Raw genomic sequence first — 17,391 nt, 5'->3', positions numbered from 1 at the left:
GAAGGTCAACAAAGAGGTTGGAGCTAGATAAGTAGATCGGAGAATCATTAGCATAAATACAATCTTTGACTTCATAGTAATTGATGAGATCATCAAGTAAAACAGTAAAAAGGAAAATGAAAAAGGTGCCCCACACGCCCAAGGTTAGGTTAATGAACATGAGATGGCTGATGATCCAGCAAGAGACTGAGAAGGAGTAGTCAGAGAGAAAGGAGGAGAATCAGAAGAGAATATGATATTCCCTCAAATAGTGGACTCCTTCACATAGCCAAAAAAAAAAAAAAAAAAGGAAGATCATTTTCCTCCCTGAGTTTCTAGGGGCCAGCTCTGAGGCTCTTAGCCATAGCTAAAGCAAGCACTCACTTTCCATGACCAATGAACATCAATGACGCCTTACCTCATACCGATGTCTGTGTCGTTCTTCTACACTACCAACATCCCCATAGAGTTTCCCTGAACAAAGAGAAGATGAATATTATAGGAGCCAACATGATACAGGGGGAAGGGGAGAAGGGCAATACAAACCACTGACATCACCAGGGGCAGCTAAGGTGGCACAGTGGATAGAGTGCCCAGCCTGGAATCAGGAAGACTCCTCTTCTTGAGTTCAAATTCAGCCTCAGACACTTACAAGCTATGTGACCCTGGGCAAGTCATTTAGCCCTGTTTGCCTCAGTTTCCTTATCTGTAAAAAATGAGCTAGAGAAGGAAATGGCAAAGCACTCCAGTAACTTTGCCAAGAAAACCCAAAACTGGGTCACAAAGAGTCAGAAACAACTGAAAAATAACTCAAAATGACATCACTGACAACTGGTAAAATGAGATGATTGCTAATGTCCCTATTGGTTCTGAATCCTATGATCTATAAACCTCCTGGCAGAGTGATCTCTGAGCCTTGGTTAAATTGCCTCCCATTCAAAGTTACTCCAAGAAAGCAATTTGTAAAACTCACACAAATATCATGTAAATGTAAGCAATTTACTATAATCCTCAAGCTAGATAATTTACATAAAGCACTTTGAACTATAAAGCATGATATAAATGTAAGTTATTATTCTCTAACAGAGAATAAGCACTTTTAGAATCTTAAAGCATTTCCTGATGAGAAACTCATTTTACTTAATAAAGGAGAATAACATATGCTAAACTCTAGGAGCTGAGGTATTCATCAGAGATATGACTATAAGAGGAGTCTGGAGGATCACATACATACTATGTCTTAACAGTGTTTACTGCTTCTAAAAAAAAAAAAGGTGTGGCTGATAGCTCAGAAAAAATACTGAACTATATAGATTTAATTCTACCCATCAGCCTAGAGTATTTATCACTGTATACAGAAAATTATTCTAGACACTGGGGAGCAATATAAAATAATTTTTTTAAATGTGATCTCGTTGCTGCACTGATTTCTTTACTTTATGGATTTTTTTGTGGGAAAAACTGTATATGCACCAGAGACTAACAGTACAAAATAAGTTTGGGGTTCATTTAGGGAAGTAAATGTCATAAAAATATCACAGAGAGATTACAGTGACTCATAAGTCTTGGCAGTCTGTAAAACATACCCAAACTAACTAGAATATGACATGATTTATGTATACAGACACAAAAAAGATTTGCTAGGTTTAACCAATATCATTTGGGTTCTTCTGGTTTCCTTGAAGATTCAATTCAAGCAACACCCTTTGCCAGAGACCTTTCCTCAGATGCCAGCAGCCTCCCCTCTGATGTTATCTTGTGTCATTTTGTATGAATCTTGTATGTACATGTGTTCTACCTTGTTAAAAGGTAGGTTCTTTCTTATATGAACTAATGCAAAACTGAAAGTGAGCAGAACCTGATGAACAGTAATTACACAGTAATAGCAATATTGTAAGGATGATCAACTGTGAAAGACTTAACTACTCTGATCTAGACCATGATCCAAGATGTTCCCAAAGGAACCATGGAGAAAAATGTCATCGAACTCCAAAGAGAGAATGGGTGAACTCTGAGTGCAGATGAAAGCTTGCTTTTTTTTACTTTATTTTTTTCTTTTTTCTTTTTTGCGGGGCAATGGGGATTAAGTGAGTTGCCCAGGGTCACACAGCTAGTAAGTGTTAAGTGTCTGAGGCCGAATTTGAACTCAGGTACTCCTGAATCCAGGACCCGTGCTTTATCCACTGCGCCACCTAGCTGCCCCTCTTTATTTTTTTCTTGATTATGGAGGGCAATATGGCTAACATAGAAATATGTTTTGCATGATTTCACATGTATAATGGGTATCAAATTGCTTGCTATTAGTAGGGGAGGGGCTGGAGGGAGAATTTGGAACTCAATATTTTATTTTATTTTATTTTATTTTATTTTATTTTATTTTATTTTATTTTGGTGGGGCAATGAGGGTTAAATGACTTGCCCAAGGTCACACAGCTAGTAAGTGTCATGTGTCTGAGGGCCAGATTTGAACTCAGGTACTCTTGAATCCAGGGCCAGTACTTTATCCACTGCGCCACCTAGCTGCCCCATGGAACTCAACATTTTAAAAAATAAATGTTACAACTGAATAAATGGACAAACAAATGAATAACCAAACAAACTATTTAGCATTTGTCTTTATCTCCTCAGCACTGATTTCAGAACCTGGCAAAGAGTAGGAACTTAATAAATGTTTGTTGACTGACTGATTCCCTCCACAAAACAACCATCCCATGACTTAGTAGACGGTCTTTTTCTCCATAGAGCTATATTTATTGTTGTTGTTGAGTTGTATCAGTCATGTCTGACTCTTCCTGACCCCATTTTAGGATTTTCTTGGCAAAGATACTGGAGTAGTCTGCCATTTCCTTCTCTACCTAATTTTTACAGATGAGGAAACTGAGGCAAATAGGATTAAATGACTTGCCCAGGGTCACACAGCTAATAAGTGTCTGAGGCCAGATTTGAATTCATGAAGATGATTCCAAGGCCAGTGATTTATCTACTGGGCCACCCAGCTGCCAGAACTCATATGACCAAAATAAGTCACCATACCACTGGCCAAGCCAACCATGATAAGCATCTCTGAACTTAGTAAAGCTGATCCTCAGATAACAGACATTCAGTTTACAGCTAAGCCAAGATTCAAGCTTGACAGAGCCTCACATTCCAATGCTGTAGCCTTTGAGAATATGATATTCCCTCAAATAGTGGGCTCTTTCACATAGCAAAAAAAAAGGAAGATCATTTTAAGATTACCTCTAAACCCCAATGAGGTACAGAAGGAAGGTTTTAGTGAAAATAGTCTTATCTGCTCAATCAAAATCCCATTTATCAGGAGAGCTAGGTGGCGCAGTGGATAAAGTGCTGGCCCTGGATTCAGGAGGACCTGAATTCTAATCCATTCTCAGACACTTGACACTTAACTAGCTGTGTGACCCTGGGCAAGTCATTTAACCGTCACTGCCCCATCCAAAAAAAAAATCCCATTTATCCTTCAACTCCTAACTCTATCTTGAAAATTTCCCCTATTATTCTTTTCCTACTAGCATCCATAGCCCACACCAAATAATACAAATAATAACAACAGCAACAATTCCCACAAAGGTTTTTCCTCATAAATACCCAGGGAGGGATGGAGGTTAGAAAAGCATATGCTCATTTTTTTTTTCAAGATAGGATTTCTATGCCTTTGGGACTTAGCCTCACATAAATAAAACTTAGGTTCAAAAAATTTAAAGATCACAAAAATCTGTCAGTACTTTAGACAAGCTTATTTTACTTTCTAGATTTCTGTACTTTTTGGAGTTAACCACGTATAAATAAAACTTGGCTTCTTCTCATTGTTATCAAGAGCAATTTCTCATACGTAAAAAAAATAAATAAATAAAAGGGGCAGCTAGGTGGCCCAGTGGATAGAGCACTGGCTCTGGATTCAGGAGGACCTGGGTTCAAATCTGGCCTCAGACACTTGACACTTACTAGCTGTGTGACCCTGGACAAGTCACTTAACCCTCATTGACCCGAAAAAAGAAAAAAAAAAGAGTAATTTCTAAACTAACTGTTAGTTGTTCTATGAGAGTCCTTTAGCTTTCGTATGACTTCACTTGTCTCTCCCTTCAGGATTTCTATTCACAAGTTATTCTATACTTTCTCAATAATCCTCTATCTTGTGCTCAGGGCCAACCATGACAAAAGCCATACAGTAAACTTTCATCTCCACCCTTTTAAAAATTCAGAACAGTATTCATCTGCAACTTAGTCATGAGCAAGTTTTCTGACTTCCATTTCATCCCTTTGCAGAGATGAAAGGTCTACCAATGTTGTCTATTACACATATTTTCAGGCTTTTTCTATGTATTGATCAGATATATTGATTTTTTTCCTCTTTTTTTCATCTTTAAAAAAATACTCTTCATACACGAAGAGTGCAGGTATAAGATGACTTTCGTGGGATGATTTTTTTAAAATTAAGGGGTGAGAAAGAGGATTACACTGGGAAAAGAGGCAAGGGAGAGTTAGAATGGGGTAAACTATATCACATGAAGAAGCACAAAAACTTAGGTTCAAATGCTAACTCTGTTGATGTTTAGTGCCTCAGTAACCTTGGGCAAATGGCTTCCTCATATGTAAAATAAAGAGGATGGACTAGATTGATCTCTGAGGTCCTGCCCAACTCTGGCTCTATGATCTATAGCTGAATGGGGTATAAAATCTATGAGAATCCAAAAAATTCAGGGACAAGTAAGGGTTGGGGGAATTGAGGGAAGCTTCCTAGAAAAGATGAGACTTGAGCTAGGGCTTGACAAACAACTGAATAGGAGTTAAACGGAGAGAAGAGGAGCCAAAAACCCAGAGTGATGATCTTAGTAAATGTATAACAACATAATTAGTAGCAGAGGCAGTCGTCTTTCAAGATATTAAAAGGACCTATGAAAACTTACTCAAAATAGAGTCTTCTGTTTTGAAAACTGTTGTTCTTTTTCCGAGCCTCATTGTTCCTCCCATTTCTCCAGGGTGATGCTCAGGCATATCAATCACCTTAAGGAAAAAAAATTTAATTGTGGTTTTATAAAGAATTTTTTTTAAAAGGAAGTAATATAAAATTTTCCAAATAAAAGGTTTTCCTGTTTTATTTTTTTTCAACTTAGCACATAAACTAAAACCAATATATAATACTTAAAATTTTTAAAATAATAACCAACAACTTTTCTATCAGTCACTCTATGGCTCCTTGCATACTCATCCATTTCCTTCTGAATACATGTACTTCATTAATACAGTCACTGTCATGGGGGCAGCTAGGTGGCACAGTGGATAGAGCACCCAGCCCTGGATTCATGAGGACCTGAGTTCAAATCCAGCCTCAGACACTTGACACTTACTAGCTGTGTGACCCTGGTCAAGTCACTTAACCCCCATTGCCTCACTAAAAGGGAAATATATATATATAGTCACAGTCATTAGAACAATGACTATTTGTTTCTTCTTCTACAACATGACTAATATGGAAACATATCTTACATGATTGAACATATATATTAACCTACATAAAATTGATTACTATCGTAGGGAGGACGGAGGGGAGGGAGAGAGAAAATTTGGAACTCAAAATTTAAAAATAAAACAAATATTAAGGAAGGAAGAGGCTATCTACATCCAAAGAACTGATAAATAGATACATAGAATGATTTTAAACATATATATATATATATATATATATATATATATATATATATATATATATATATATATACACACACATATTGTGTCTTATGGTAGCCATCTCTAAAGAGGTGGAGGAGGAGGGGAAAAGATGTTTATGTGATAACATTATTATATCTTTAAAAGCAATAGCAAGTTGTATATAATAGATTTGTAGTTTCATGTGTGATCATTTTTTATTATATTATGTTATGGAAATGCTTGTTTCAGTCCAAAAATTAAAAATAAAATAAATGTTGGGTTTTGGGGGGGTTTTTTGTGGGGCAATGGGGGTTAAGTGACTTGCCCAGGATCACACAGCTAGTAAGTGTCAAGTGTCTGAGGCCGGATTTGAACTCAGGTACTCCTGAATCCAGGGCCAGTGCTTTATCCACTGCGCCACCTAGCCGCCCCTATAAATGTATTTTTAAATGGATGTTAAAAATTGTCTTTACATGTAAATGGAAAAAATAAAAGTGTTAAAAAAAATAATGACCTCCAGTGACTTCAGAGAACCAATGATTGAAGAATGCCTCCCACCAACTGAGAGAGAAGAAAGGGACCAAATATGCAAAATATGACATGTATTTTGGACAGGGCCAATAAGGATATTTCATTTGTTTGATGATGCACATTCATTACAAAAGTTCTGGTTTTCTTTTTCATCTTTCAGTGGGAGAGAAGAAAGAGGAGAAAAAATGTTTGATAATTTAAATTTTTTAAATTTAATTTTAAAATAGCCATTGTGTGTATACATAGTTCTCTCAGATCTACTTTCTTCACTTTACATGATTTCCTTTCTATATTTCTGACAATCTTTACTCATAATCAATGATGTTTCATCTCTATGGGCAAAACTTCTGCTAATACAGACGTTGATTTTTCTATCACTTAGCAGACATTTGTTAGAAGTGCTATGCCCCCACCCCCCTCAAAAAAAGAAGTGCTATGGCCAGGGGCAGCTAGCTAGTGTAGTGGATAAAACACCGGTCCTGAATTCAGGAGGACATGAGTTCAAATCCAGCTTCAGACATTTGACACTTACTAGTTGTGTGACCCTGGGCAAGTCACTTAACCCTCATTGCCCTGAAAAAGAAAGAAAGAAAGAAAGAAAGAAAGAAAGAAAGAAAGAAAGAAAGAAAGAAAGAAAGAAAGAAAGAAAGAAAGAAAGAAAGAAAGAAAGAAAGAAAGAGAAAAGAAGTGCTATGGCCAAAAAATATTTATCTTCTAAAGGGATAATGAGCCTCTCTAAACTTTACTAGGCTAGTTTTTGGATAAAAGACATGTAGTTCCTCACCGAATCCTGTATTCATTAGGGATTTGACAAAAGCTTCAGCACTGCTGGTATGTAACCTTTAAGAACCAAGGTTTTTGGACAGAATGTTTTGTACACAGTCAGACATACTCTGGGCATCAGATGTTTTGCTTGTTTTTCTTTGTCACAAGGGAGGGTCCAATCTGAAGGGGAGGGATTTTAAAATGGCTGTGGTATTATGACAAAAGGCATCAATAAAATACTTTTTTAAAGAAAGAAATTTAGTTGACCTCCACAAGAACACATCATCAGAATAGGACTTTTTATGGAGATTGCTCTATATATCATGTGATAAAATAGTTAACTAGCAAATGTTCTTATTTTGAGATTTTCAGGCAGTAGAATCTGTCCCAAGTGTTCCTATATTCTACTGCTCAATTTCCCCTTCATGTTTGCAGTGAAAAGAACACCAGACTTGAAGTCAGAGGACCTGGGTTAAATAAATGACATGAAGTTCCTCACGGGATTCTGTATTCTCTGCCACTGCTGCTTGTGTAACCTTGACCTCTCAGGACCTCAGCTAAGGGGACCAGATTAAAATGCAATTGGGAAATGTTTAACAAAATAAATAAAAATACAATACAACCTAGATCATGTTAACTTGTGATTTTCTAAGTCAATGTATCCCACAGGGATCCATTTGAGTTTGATACTGTTGGACTAGATAACTTCTATGGTCTCTTTCAACTTTTATCATCCTAAATTATTTATTATGTTACCATATCAATAATACTAGATTACATCTTGAATTGTTTATTATATAAGTATATCAATAATATTATACTATCATTCTAAATTATTCATTGTATTACCAAATCAATAATATTACACTATCACCCTAAATTGCTCATATTATGATATCAATAATATTACACTATCATCCTAAATTGTTCATTATATTACCCTATCAATAATATTACATTATCCTAATTCACTAATTATATCACTAAATTACTAATATTACATTATCATCCTAAATCATTTATTTTATTACCACATTAATAATAGTACATGGTAGTCCAAAAGTCAGTTAATCACAAAGTCACAAAGGGGTTTCAATATTTAATAATTCCTTTATTTTTGTTTTTAATTTACAATACCATAGCATCATATATAGTATATATAGGAAATAAAGAAAAAATGATTTTTAAAAAGTTATTAAAACACAGACCCCTTCATGACTTTTGGCCCACCCTGTATATTATCCTAAATTGTTCATTATATTACCATACCTATAATATAATTATCATCCTAAACTGTTTATTATATTACCATATAAATAATAATATACTATCATCCTAAACTGTTCCTTATATTACCATATCAAGCAGCCTACCTGTTGTTTGCTCTCTCTTTCTCATTTTATCCAATTCATCATCTTTTCTAAAGTTATTTCTCTTTCTCAGATTTGTGACTTCCCTTAAAGTACTTGATTGTTGGCATTGTACATCTGGACTGCATTTTCACTCCAAGCTATTCTCACTATATTGTTGCTTATATCATTTTCTTTCTTTCTTTCTTTCTTTTTTTTTTTTTTTGGTGAGGCAATTGGGGTTAAGTGACTTGCCTAGGGTCACACAGCTAGTTAAGTGTTAAGTGTCTGAGGCCAGATTTGAACTCAGGTCCACCTGACTCCAGGGCCGGTGCTCTATCCACTGCGCCACCTAGCTGCCCCGCTTATATCATTTTCACTCTCCCTTTCTTCCTAGTCTCACTGCCTTCCTCTTACTAGGAAAAAGTTCTATCAACTGGTCCTGTGAGGCATGGACACTGGACGATGCCTCTTTTTTACACACAAAGAACACAACAGCCACTGGGAGAACCATTTGCTTTAAAAGCAAAAGTAACCAAATCTATCTTTGCGCTTAGAAACAGACTTTCGAAGACAGAACTATTGAATTACTTGAACAATTTTGAGGATTCATTAGGGAAATTTTTATTACCTTGGACTACATTCTGCCTATTATACCCAACAGGTTTCTGAATCAATTCCATAACCACTAGAAACTTACAAATTAATGCAAACACATTAATATGAGCCAAACAAAATAAGTCAACAGACATCAGTTAGGATGCTCTGAGCACAAGGTACCATACTAAATGTTAGACAGTAGTAATTGAAGAGGTATGGTTTAGATAAAGAGACTCTTATTCTAATTATTTTTAGATTTATTGTTGGTTTTTTTGGCAGCCAGGTGGCATGGGTGGATAGAGTGCAGGGCCCCGGAATCAAGAAGACTTATTTTCCTGAGTTCAAATCTGGCTTCAGACACTTACTAGCTGTGTAGCCCTGGGCAAGTCATTTAACCCTTTTTGCCTCAGTTTCCTCATTTATAAAATGAGCCGGAGAAAGAAATGCCAAATCACTCCAGTATCTTTGCCAAGAAAACCCTAATTGGGGTCACAAAGAATCATCAGACATGACCAAAAATGACTGAATATCAACATTCTAATTATTTATTCTGGTTTCTCTGTTTTAAAAAAATACCCTTTTGGGGGTTTTATTTATTGCTCCATGGGGGCCTTCAAACCTTATAATTTCCTCAAGGAAAAGGCTTTCCCCCAACCCTACACATACTCCACTCAGAGGGGATATTCTACTGCTCTCATCAATGGCTCCCCAAATTCTTACGGCCACTGAACCTTGCATTCCCAGGCATAAAGCAGCACTCTTCGTTAATTAAAAAAAAAAAAAGATCAATAAAACTTTCCGGCCAAATAAAGTAACTGACTCTGAAGTTAATTCTTTCATTCAGTTCTCTCAGCCTTGACCTTTCTTTCTAACTCTCTTGGCCTTTCAGTAGTTATTAGCAGCTCAACCTTTTGTATAACTAGTTTATGGAGTGGCTAATGCCCCCATGCATCTCATCCCAATCATATTTAATCAAGCAATTAATAGCAGCTAAGAAATTCAAGTATTTTCTAGGAAACTTCAGATAAGGCAGCTCTACCCACTATAAATACACAAGACCAAAAAATCCCCTAACGCTTAGTTTGGAACTCTATGTCCATAAAGACAAGCCTAAGTAGCCAGTTTTAGCTTGCAATTCTCACATCTATCGATTTAACTATGCCGTGGTTTGTCTATTTTGCTCCTAAGAAGACAGTTCCTGTGTCTTCAATAGCTTGCAAATAAATATAACATTCACTTGTGCAAAGTATAGTACTACAGTCAGAAAGCCATATTGCTAGTAAGAATAAGGAAAAATAAAGCCATATTGCCAGAAAATTCTATGGGGAATTTTTGCCTTATTCTGAATGGCTAAACAGATTGGCCTTGGGGACTTTTCCTGGCAGACTCCTTTTACAAGTTTAGTAAAGCTACTTGGGGTGCTGATAGGATTCCCAAACTTTTAAAAAGGAGCCTATTAGCTGGGCCTTTATACTACAGTATTGATTCACTCAGCCCACTGCCTTTCAAAGAGCAAATAAATTGAATTCTCTTTTGAAATGAGGGCATGGGGAGGAGTACCAAATTGCACCAATGGTCCTTTGATCAAAAATAGCTGCTCCAGTAATAAAGATTTGAGAAAATGAAGACAAGGCAAAGAGGAGGCTGGAGATGTCCCAACTTCGACTGAATTCTCTAAAAGAAGTGAACGTGAGGCCAGGGAATTGAAGGAAAAGCACAAGCAGAAGAACAGGTAACTGTTTGGATATGTTCTATGAAGTACGTGCTTGAAAAGATAAAGAAAATCAGGAAAGTGACTTAATTTTTAGCTTGATTTAGCACTTGATTATCATTCATAATAAGTGCCAGATTATTGTTAATAAGAATGATGTGTGTTTCATTGAAGCTGATTTTTAGGTAGTTTTTTAAGGATTGCATTTAATCCTTCCAATAACTTGTTGAGTGAGGTACAATTGTTATCTCCACAGCACATGAGGAAACTGAGGCAAACAGGGTTAAATTACTTGGCTGGGGTCACGTAGCTACTAAGTATCTGAGGCAGGATATGAATTCGGGTCTTCCTAAGTCTAGCACTCTGAATTCTCCTGTTCATATATTTGATATATTAGGTAGATATTACTTATAATAGATATAAATATGTGTGTATCACATATACATAGTGGCTTGCACACATTGGGTCAACTCATGGAGGACAATTTGGTAAGACTTGTTAATTATGTTTGTTTCTCTTTATAAGCAAAGAACTATTATTTGACACATATTTATATTTAAATTTAATAAATTTATATTTATAAGTTAAATCATAATTTATTTTATAGGCAAAACTACTATTTCTCTTTATAAACAAGTCTGTTGAGATAGGCTTTTCCAAATAGAAATATAATTTTGCTCCTTTTCCTACTTTGTTTTTGTTTTGTTTTTGTTTTTGTTTTTGTTTTTGCAGGGCAATGGGGGTTAAGTGACTTGCCCAGAGTCACACAGCTAGTAAGTGTCAAGTGTCTGAGGCCGGATTTGAACTCAGGTACTCCTGAATCCAGCGCCACCTAGCCACCCCCTTTTCCTACTTTGTAAAGAACTCAAGATTATAAACTCCTTGAGGGCAGGAGCTGTCTTTTGCCTCTTTTGTATCCCCAGCACTTAGCACAATGCTTGGCACATAGTAGGTATTTAGTAAATGTTTATTGAATGAATGAATGAATTTGAGATGGAAGAAAGTGTCATGTACCATCTCAAAAAAAAAAAAAAAGTTCTTCATTGGAAAAGACTGAGAAAATACTCTCAATTGTGCTTGAATTCTATCCATAAATTCCCATGAGGAACAACCTAAATCTAAAACAGAAACGCCTTGCTTTTACACCCTCCACATTCATAGAAAACACTTGGCTCCCACAACCTCCTTCCTGGAAACTGATTTTAGCTATAAAGTAAGCTTAATCTGATCCCTAGGGTAGGATCACCTTCTCTTGGAACTAAGCCACATATAGTAGGAAAAGGAAAATGGATCAATGAGTAACTAATATAAATGGCTTTACAGCTTTAGCAGATGTAAAATTCCATATAAAGGCTAAATAACCCTCATTAACCTTTACCACTGCTTTCTGCAAGTCCCCCTAATTTACTGCCTAAGAAGAGTGCAATGGGTTCAAGTTATTTACTATGACCTAACTGCTTTAAGCAAAGTCTAAAGGAAACTAAATTCTCTTATCATAGATTCCTGAATGACTCTTTGCATATGGAAGGTGAAAATTTTTTAATAAGCTTTCTTTATTGCTAGATGGCTTGGTTCACTGGTCCTTGCCTTCATTCTCTAAACTACATAACTTTGTATGCTTTAGAGAAATGAGAATCTGAATGCTTGGGAAGTTTGACCTTAGAATCCACCTACCACTTTGCTTTCTAACTCTCTGAGGTCAAGCCCTCTTAGCCTTGGCCTTTCTACTTGATTATTTTTAAAAACATATTTATTCCGGGGGCAGCTAGGTGGTGCAGCAGATAAAGCACCGGCCCTGGATTCAGGAGGACCTGAGTTCAAATCCAGACTCAGACACTTGACACTTACTAGCTGTGTGACCCTGGACAAGTCACTTAACCCCCACTGCCCCGCAAAAAACAAACAAAAGAAACAACCATATTTATACCTATCACCCAACCTATTAAATACTGATACAAGCCCAATATTTAAATGTGAACCAGCATTAAGCCATTCAATACTATTTCACATTAATCATGTCACTTTCCTATTCTAATGGTTCAAGAGATACCAGTAGAATGTAAGCTCCCTGAGGGAAGAAACAGCTTTAATTTTGTCTTGTGTCCCCATCAAGCAGCACAGAGGCTGGCATAGAGAAGGCTAATGAAGGCTTATTGAACTGAATGGGATGAAGTCTAAATTCTCCATTTTGGCATTAAAGGCCCCTCCATCATCTGATCCCATCTTATCTACCAGCAAATCAATGAATCAACAAGTATTTATTAAGCACCAAGTTTATGCAGGTACTTCAAAACTTTAAGACACTAAGGCAAAAAAAACCCAAAAAGACACAGTCCCTGCCCTCAAGAACATTACATTCTATACCTCGGCACCACACCTCCTCCTCCTCCTTTCTAAACTCTAAGCTAATATCTTCACCATCCCCTATACACGCTGAGTTTAAGCCTACCTCATTGCTTTCACTAATAAAGTAATGTTACCCCAGTTCCCACCATTTACCTTCATTCTTCTTATCTAAATGCTATTTTTCTCAAGGCCTAGGCTAAAGTCCCACTTCCTTCATAAAACCTCTAGCAAACTACACATGTCCTGGCATCTAATTACCTCCATTTTTGTTCTTTATTGTATACTAAAGAGACAACACGTGGCAATACAAGGAAAATTGGAGCCAGAGGACCTGAATTTGAACTCTAGATCTGCCAATCACTGACAACCTGTGTGAACTTCGATATGTCACTCAAAATTTCTAGATCTTATAAAAGAAGAGTGCAGGGTCCCTAACGTCCTGTGATCCTATTATTTCTTTTTTTTTCTTTCTTTCTTTTTTTTTTTTTTTGCGGGGCAATTGGGGTTAAGTGACTTGCCCAGGGTCACACAGCTAGTTAGTGTTAAGTGTCTGAGGCCAGATTTGAACTCAGGTTCTCCGGAATCCAGGGCCGGTGCTCTATCCACTGCGCCACCTAGCTGCCCAATCCTATTGTTTCTAATACCTCATTAACCTGTAATTTCCCCAATAGGGTTTCTCTCTTCTTTGAAACATATCAGAAACCTTTAAACCTTTAATATCTTAGGAGCATGGGGGGGGGGGCGGTGTCCTGTCACCAGAAAAATCTACCCACTGCTCCTTGGCATGCTGGGCATGGGCCTCTTTGGGCTAGCTAGCCTGGTTTTTGGACAACAGGTTTACAGACCATCATCAGGTGCAGAACCAAAGTCTTTCCACCAGAGCTTGTGCTGAGCTAGCACAGGTTTAAAAACCCAGAGCAGGGGCAGCTAGGTGGTGCAGTGGATAGAGCACCGGCCCTGGAGTCAGGAGTACCTGAGTTCAAATCCGGCCTCAGACACGTTACACTTACTAGCTGTGTGACCCTGGGCAAGTCACTTAACCCCAACTGCCTCACTAAAAAAAAAAAAAACAAACAAATAAAAACTCAGAGTCCCCTCTGTATATGATGAAGCCCTGAAGGTGGACTTTTGTGGACACTTATGTTATTATTCTTTAATGAGTCTTTTAACAAATCTTATATAGTCCCAAGAGTTTAGAAATGAGAGCTGGTCTTTGAGTTGGGAAGACCTATGTTCAAGTGTTGCCTATGACACATATTGGCTATATGCATATGGGCAAATCATCAATCTTCTCAGTGGCCCAAGGGAATTCGCAAGGCAAACACAGATCTGCAGTAGTAGTAGAAGCTCCACACCAAAAACAATGAAAATGAAGGTCTACTGTCCATCTCCAAACCACCCCCCCCCAAAAAAAAATCCAACTAAATTTAGAGGTGAGAACCAGCTCTTCTGTTTTTTTCTGTATTCCAGTGCTTAACACAGTGCCTGTCACTGGGTAAATAAACACTTAATAAATGTTTATTGATTGATAATTGATTGACTATATTCCCTGTAGAGCTTCCATCGCCCATGTGGGTTGGGCTAGCTCTCTTTCCTTAAAAGGTATTCCTTGATGAGCACTGTATACAGTAACAATATTATAATGATGATCAACTTTGAAAGACTTAGCTACTCTGACCAAGACAATGATCCAACACAATTCCAAAGGAGTCATAATGAAAAATGCTTTCTACCTCTCTCTAGAGGTAGATAAACTGATAAACTGAGTACAAATTGAAGTATAATTTCCAACTTTATTTTTCTTGGGTTTTTTTTGTAACATGGCTTATATGGAAATGTCACGTGATTTCACATGTATAATTAATGTCATATTGCTTGCCTTCTCATTGGGGTTGGGGAGGGACTAAAGGGATGAAGAAAATTCTGAACTCAGTTTTTTTTTGGTTTGGTTTGGTTTGGTTTGGGTTTTTTGGTGTTTTTTTTTTTTACGGGGCAATGGGGTTAAGTGACTTGCCCAGGGTCACACAGCCAGTAAGTGTTAAGTGTCTGAGTCTGGATTTGAACTCAGGAACTCCTGAATCCAGGGCCGGTGCTTTATCCACCGCACCACCTAGCCGCCCCTGAACTCAGTTTTAAAAAAATGAATGTTAAAAATAAATAATTAATATTTTAATGGTGGCGGGGGGAGAAAGCTACTCCTTGAGACTTAATTGGCTCAGGGAACTAGAGGCTCAGACCATTGCTTCCTGGTTGCCTGAGAACAAAAAGCTACAAGGAGCTCCGGCTACTCCCTGATGTGTAAGCTGCTGACTACCAAGGGCAACTCAGAAGCAAGGAAGCTGCACTTAGCTAAATCAATTCGGTATCCTCTACATATTCTTGTTGAAAATCCTTCCCTTGCTATAGCTAAATAAATCCCTTTTTATTAACTGTTGAATGGATTACAAGTATCTCATCTTATTCATCTTAAACTGGTCCAGGGGACTAATTTAGTGAGCCCTGGTTTGAAACCTATAGTATTTGCCCTGCTGAAAATTCCACCTTTCACTCGATCCACAAAGCATTTATGAAGTACCTACTATGTGCTAGGAATTATATTAGGCACTAGATGTTACAAAGCCAAAGGAAAAATAAAGTCCTTGATCTCCAGAAGCCTATATTCTACTAGAATTTCCTCCTAAGGGAAAAAATAGAAGTGATTGGAAAGAAAATGAGATGGTAATATTACAAATGGAAAAGGGAGAATTTAACTGGCCCTAAGTTTTTTAAAACTGACTAACAAATTTTGTTAGCATGCATTCACTGACGACCAAGGTTTCTTAAAGTGATGAGTTTACATAAGAATGCCAGATATATGTATACTTAGAAATACCCCCCAAAAAAATAAAGATATACATATACATACATTTACATATAGACAGGTACAGATATGTAGATATAGATGATGACAAAGATAGAGACAGAGATAGATAGATTTCTTCTAGGCAAAATTACAACCATCTTTACCAGGTATTTGTTCCTGAAAGAAAAGTACTGTTTACATGACTGGTAACTAATACTGACAATATCATTGGTAATAACTAATCCTTCTAATACAATTCATGGAAACAATTCTCTGGATATGACAATATTATTCTAAGTGTGTTGTTGTTCAGTCATTTTTCAGCCATGTCTGACATTTCATGATCCCATTTGAGGTTTTCTTGGTAAAGATGCTAGAGTGGTTTGTCATTTCCTTCTCTAGCTCATTTTACAGATGAAGAAATTGAGGCAAACAGGGTTAAGTGACTTACCCAGAGTCACACACTAGTAAATGTCTGAGCCAGTATTTGAACTCGAGAAGATGAGTCTTCCTGTCTCCAGACCCAGCACTCTATCAACTGTGCCACCTACCTGTCTACAGGTGAGGGGCTTCCAGGTAAAATTCTATTGTTGATTAGTCATTTCTGACTCTTTGTTAACCCACTTGGGGATTTCTTAGCAAAGACACTGAAGTGGTTTGCCATTTCCTTCTCCAGATCATTTTACAGATGAGGAAACTGAGACAAACAGGATTAAACACCACCTAGCTGTCCTATGTGATCAAACACCAGCATGTATAAACTTTTAGAGGAAGGCAATGGGAGAGAAGATGTTATTTAACGTTAGTTAATGGATTTCTTTTAAGTTCCTTTCATTTAAAAAGAACAGGCCTCTAGCATACCCCACTACTATAAAAATATCCAGAAGTATTTGACCATCTTGCTGTAATGGGAGGGTGAATCTTAATTAAAATTTCAAGGCAAAGTCAGAATATTTGTTGTCCACATAAGAGGTATCAAACACACGGAGTGAGGCCCAAACCAGATTAAAATGTAATTAGGAGGGGCAGCTAGGTGGTGCAGTGGATAAAGCACTGGCCCTGGATTCAGGAGGACCTGAATTCAAATCTGACCTCAGACACTTGACACTTACTAGCTGTGTGACCCTGGGCAAGTCACTTAACCCCCATTGCTCCGCCAAAAAAAAAGTAATTAGGAAATATTTAGCAAAACAAATAAAACTACAACAAAACATAGATAATATTAATGTACAATTGTTTAGGTCAACATGACAGGAATTCTTATGTACAGTTTAGTGGCAACCATTTCTATCTAAGTTTAATACCACTGATCTACATGGCATGGTGAAAAAAAAAAAGGACTGAACTTGGAGTCAGGAATCCCTGGGTTTCTGTACTGAACAGTTATATTGAACATTAGACATTTACCAAAGTAAAGTCACACTTCCAGAGCCTCAGTTTGAATATCTGTAAAAAAGGGACAAGAATATCTATAGTACCTAACTCATAGGGCTGTGGTGAGGAAATGTATGTACTTCATTTCATACAAATTTAAAAGCATTGTATAAATGACACCCATATAAATGTTCACCCCCAGTAAGTAGTGGGGCAGCAAGGTGGCACAG

General features: G+C 37.1%; 1 protein-coding gene across 6 annotated transcripts in view; it reads right to left on the bottom strand.

Moving 5' to 3' along the window:
• The window catches only part of CTPS2 (CTP synthase 2), a 136,172-nt gene that overhangs the window by 48,227 nt on the left and 70,554 nt on the right, over positions 1 to 17,391 (bottom strand). For all 6 annotated transcript variants that reach the window (XM_043996463.1, XM_043996462.1, XM_043996467.1 and 3 more), the window contains 2 exons: positions 4,902 to 4,998; positions 398 to 453 (listed from right to left, as the gene is read on the bottom strand). In XM_043996463.1, coding sequence (XP_043852398.1) covers positions 398 to 453; positions 4,902 to 4,998 — 153 coding nt within the window. The remainder of the gene's footprint in view (positions 1 to 397; positions 454 to 4,901; positions 4,999 to 17,391) is intronic.

The sequence above is a fragment of the Dromiciops gliroides genome, chromosome 3, assembly GCF_019393635.1.
Source record: "Dromiciops gliroides isolate mDroGli1 chromosome 3, mDroGli1.pri, whole genome shotgun sequence".
Lineage (NCBI taxonomy): Eukaryota > Metazoa > Chordata > Mammalia > Microbiotheria > Microbiotheriidae > Dromiciops > Dromiciops gliroides.
The sequence above is the reverse complement of the archived record's forward strand: the minus strand, read 5'-3'. Positions and strand labels throughout refer to the sequence as shown.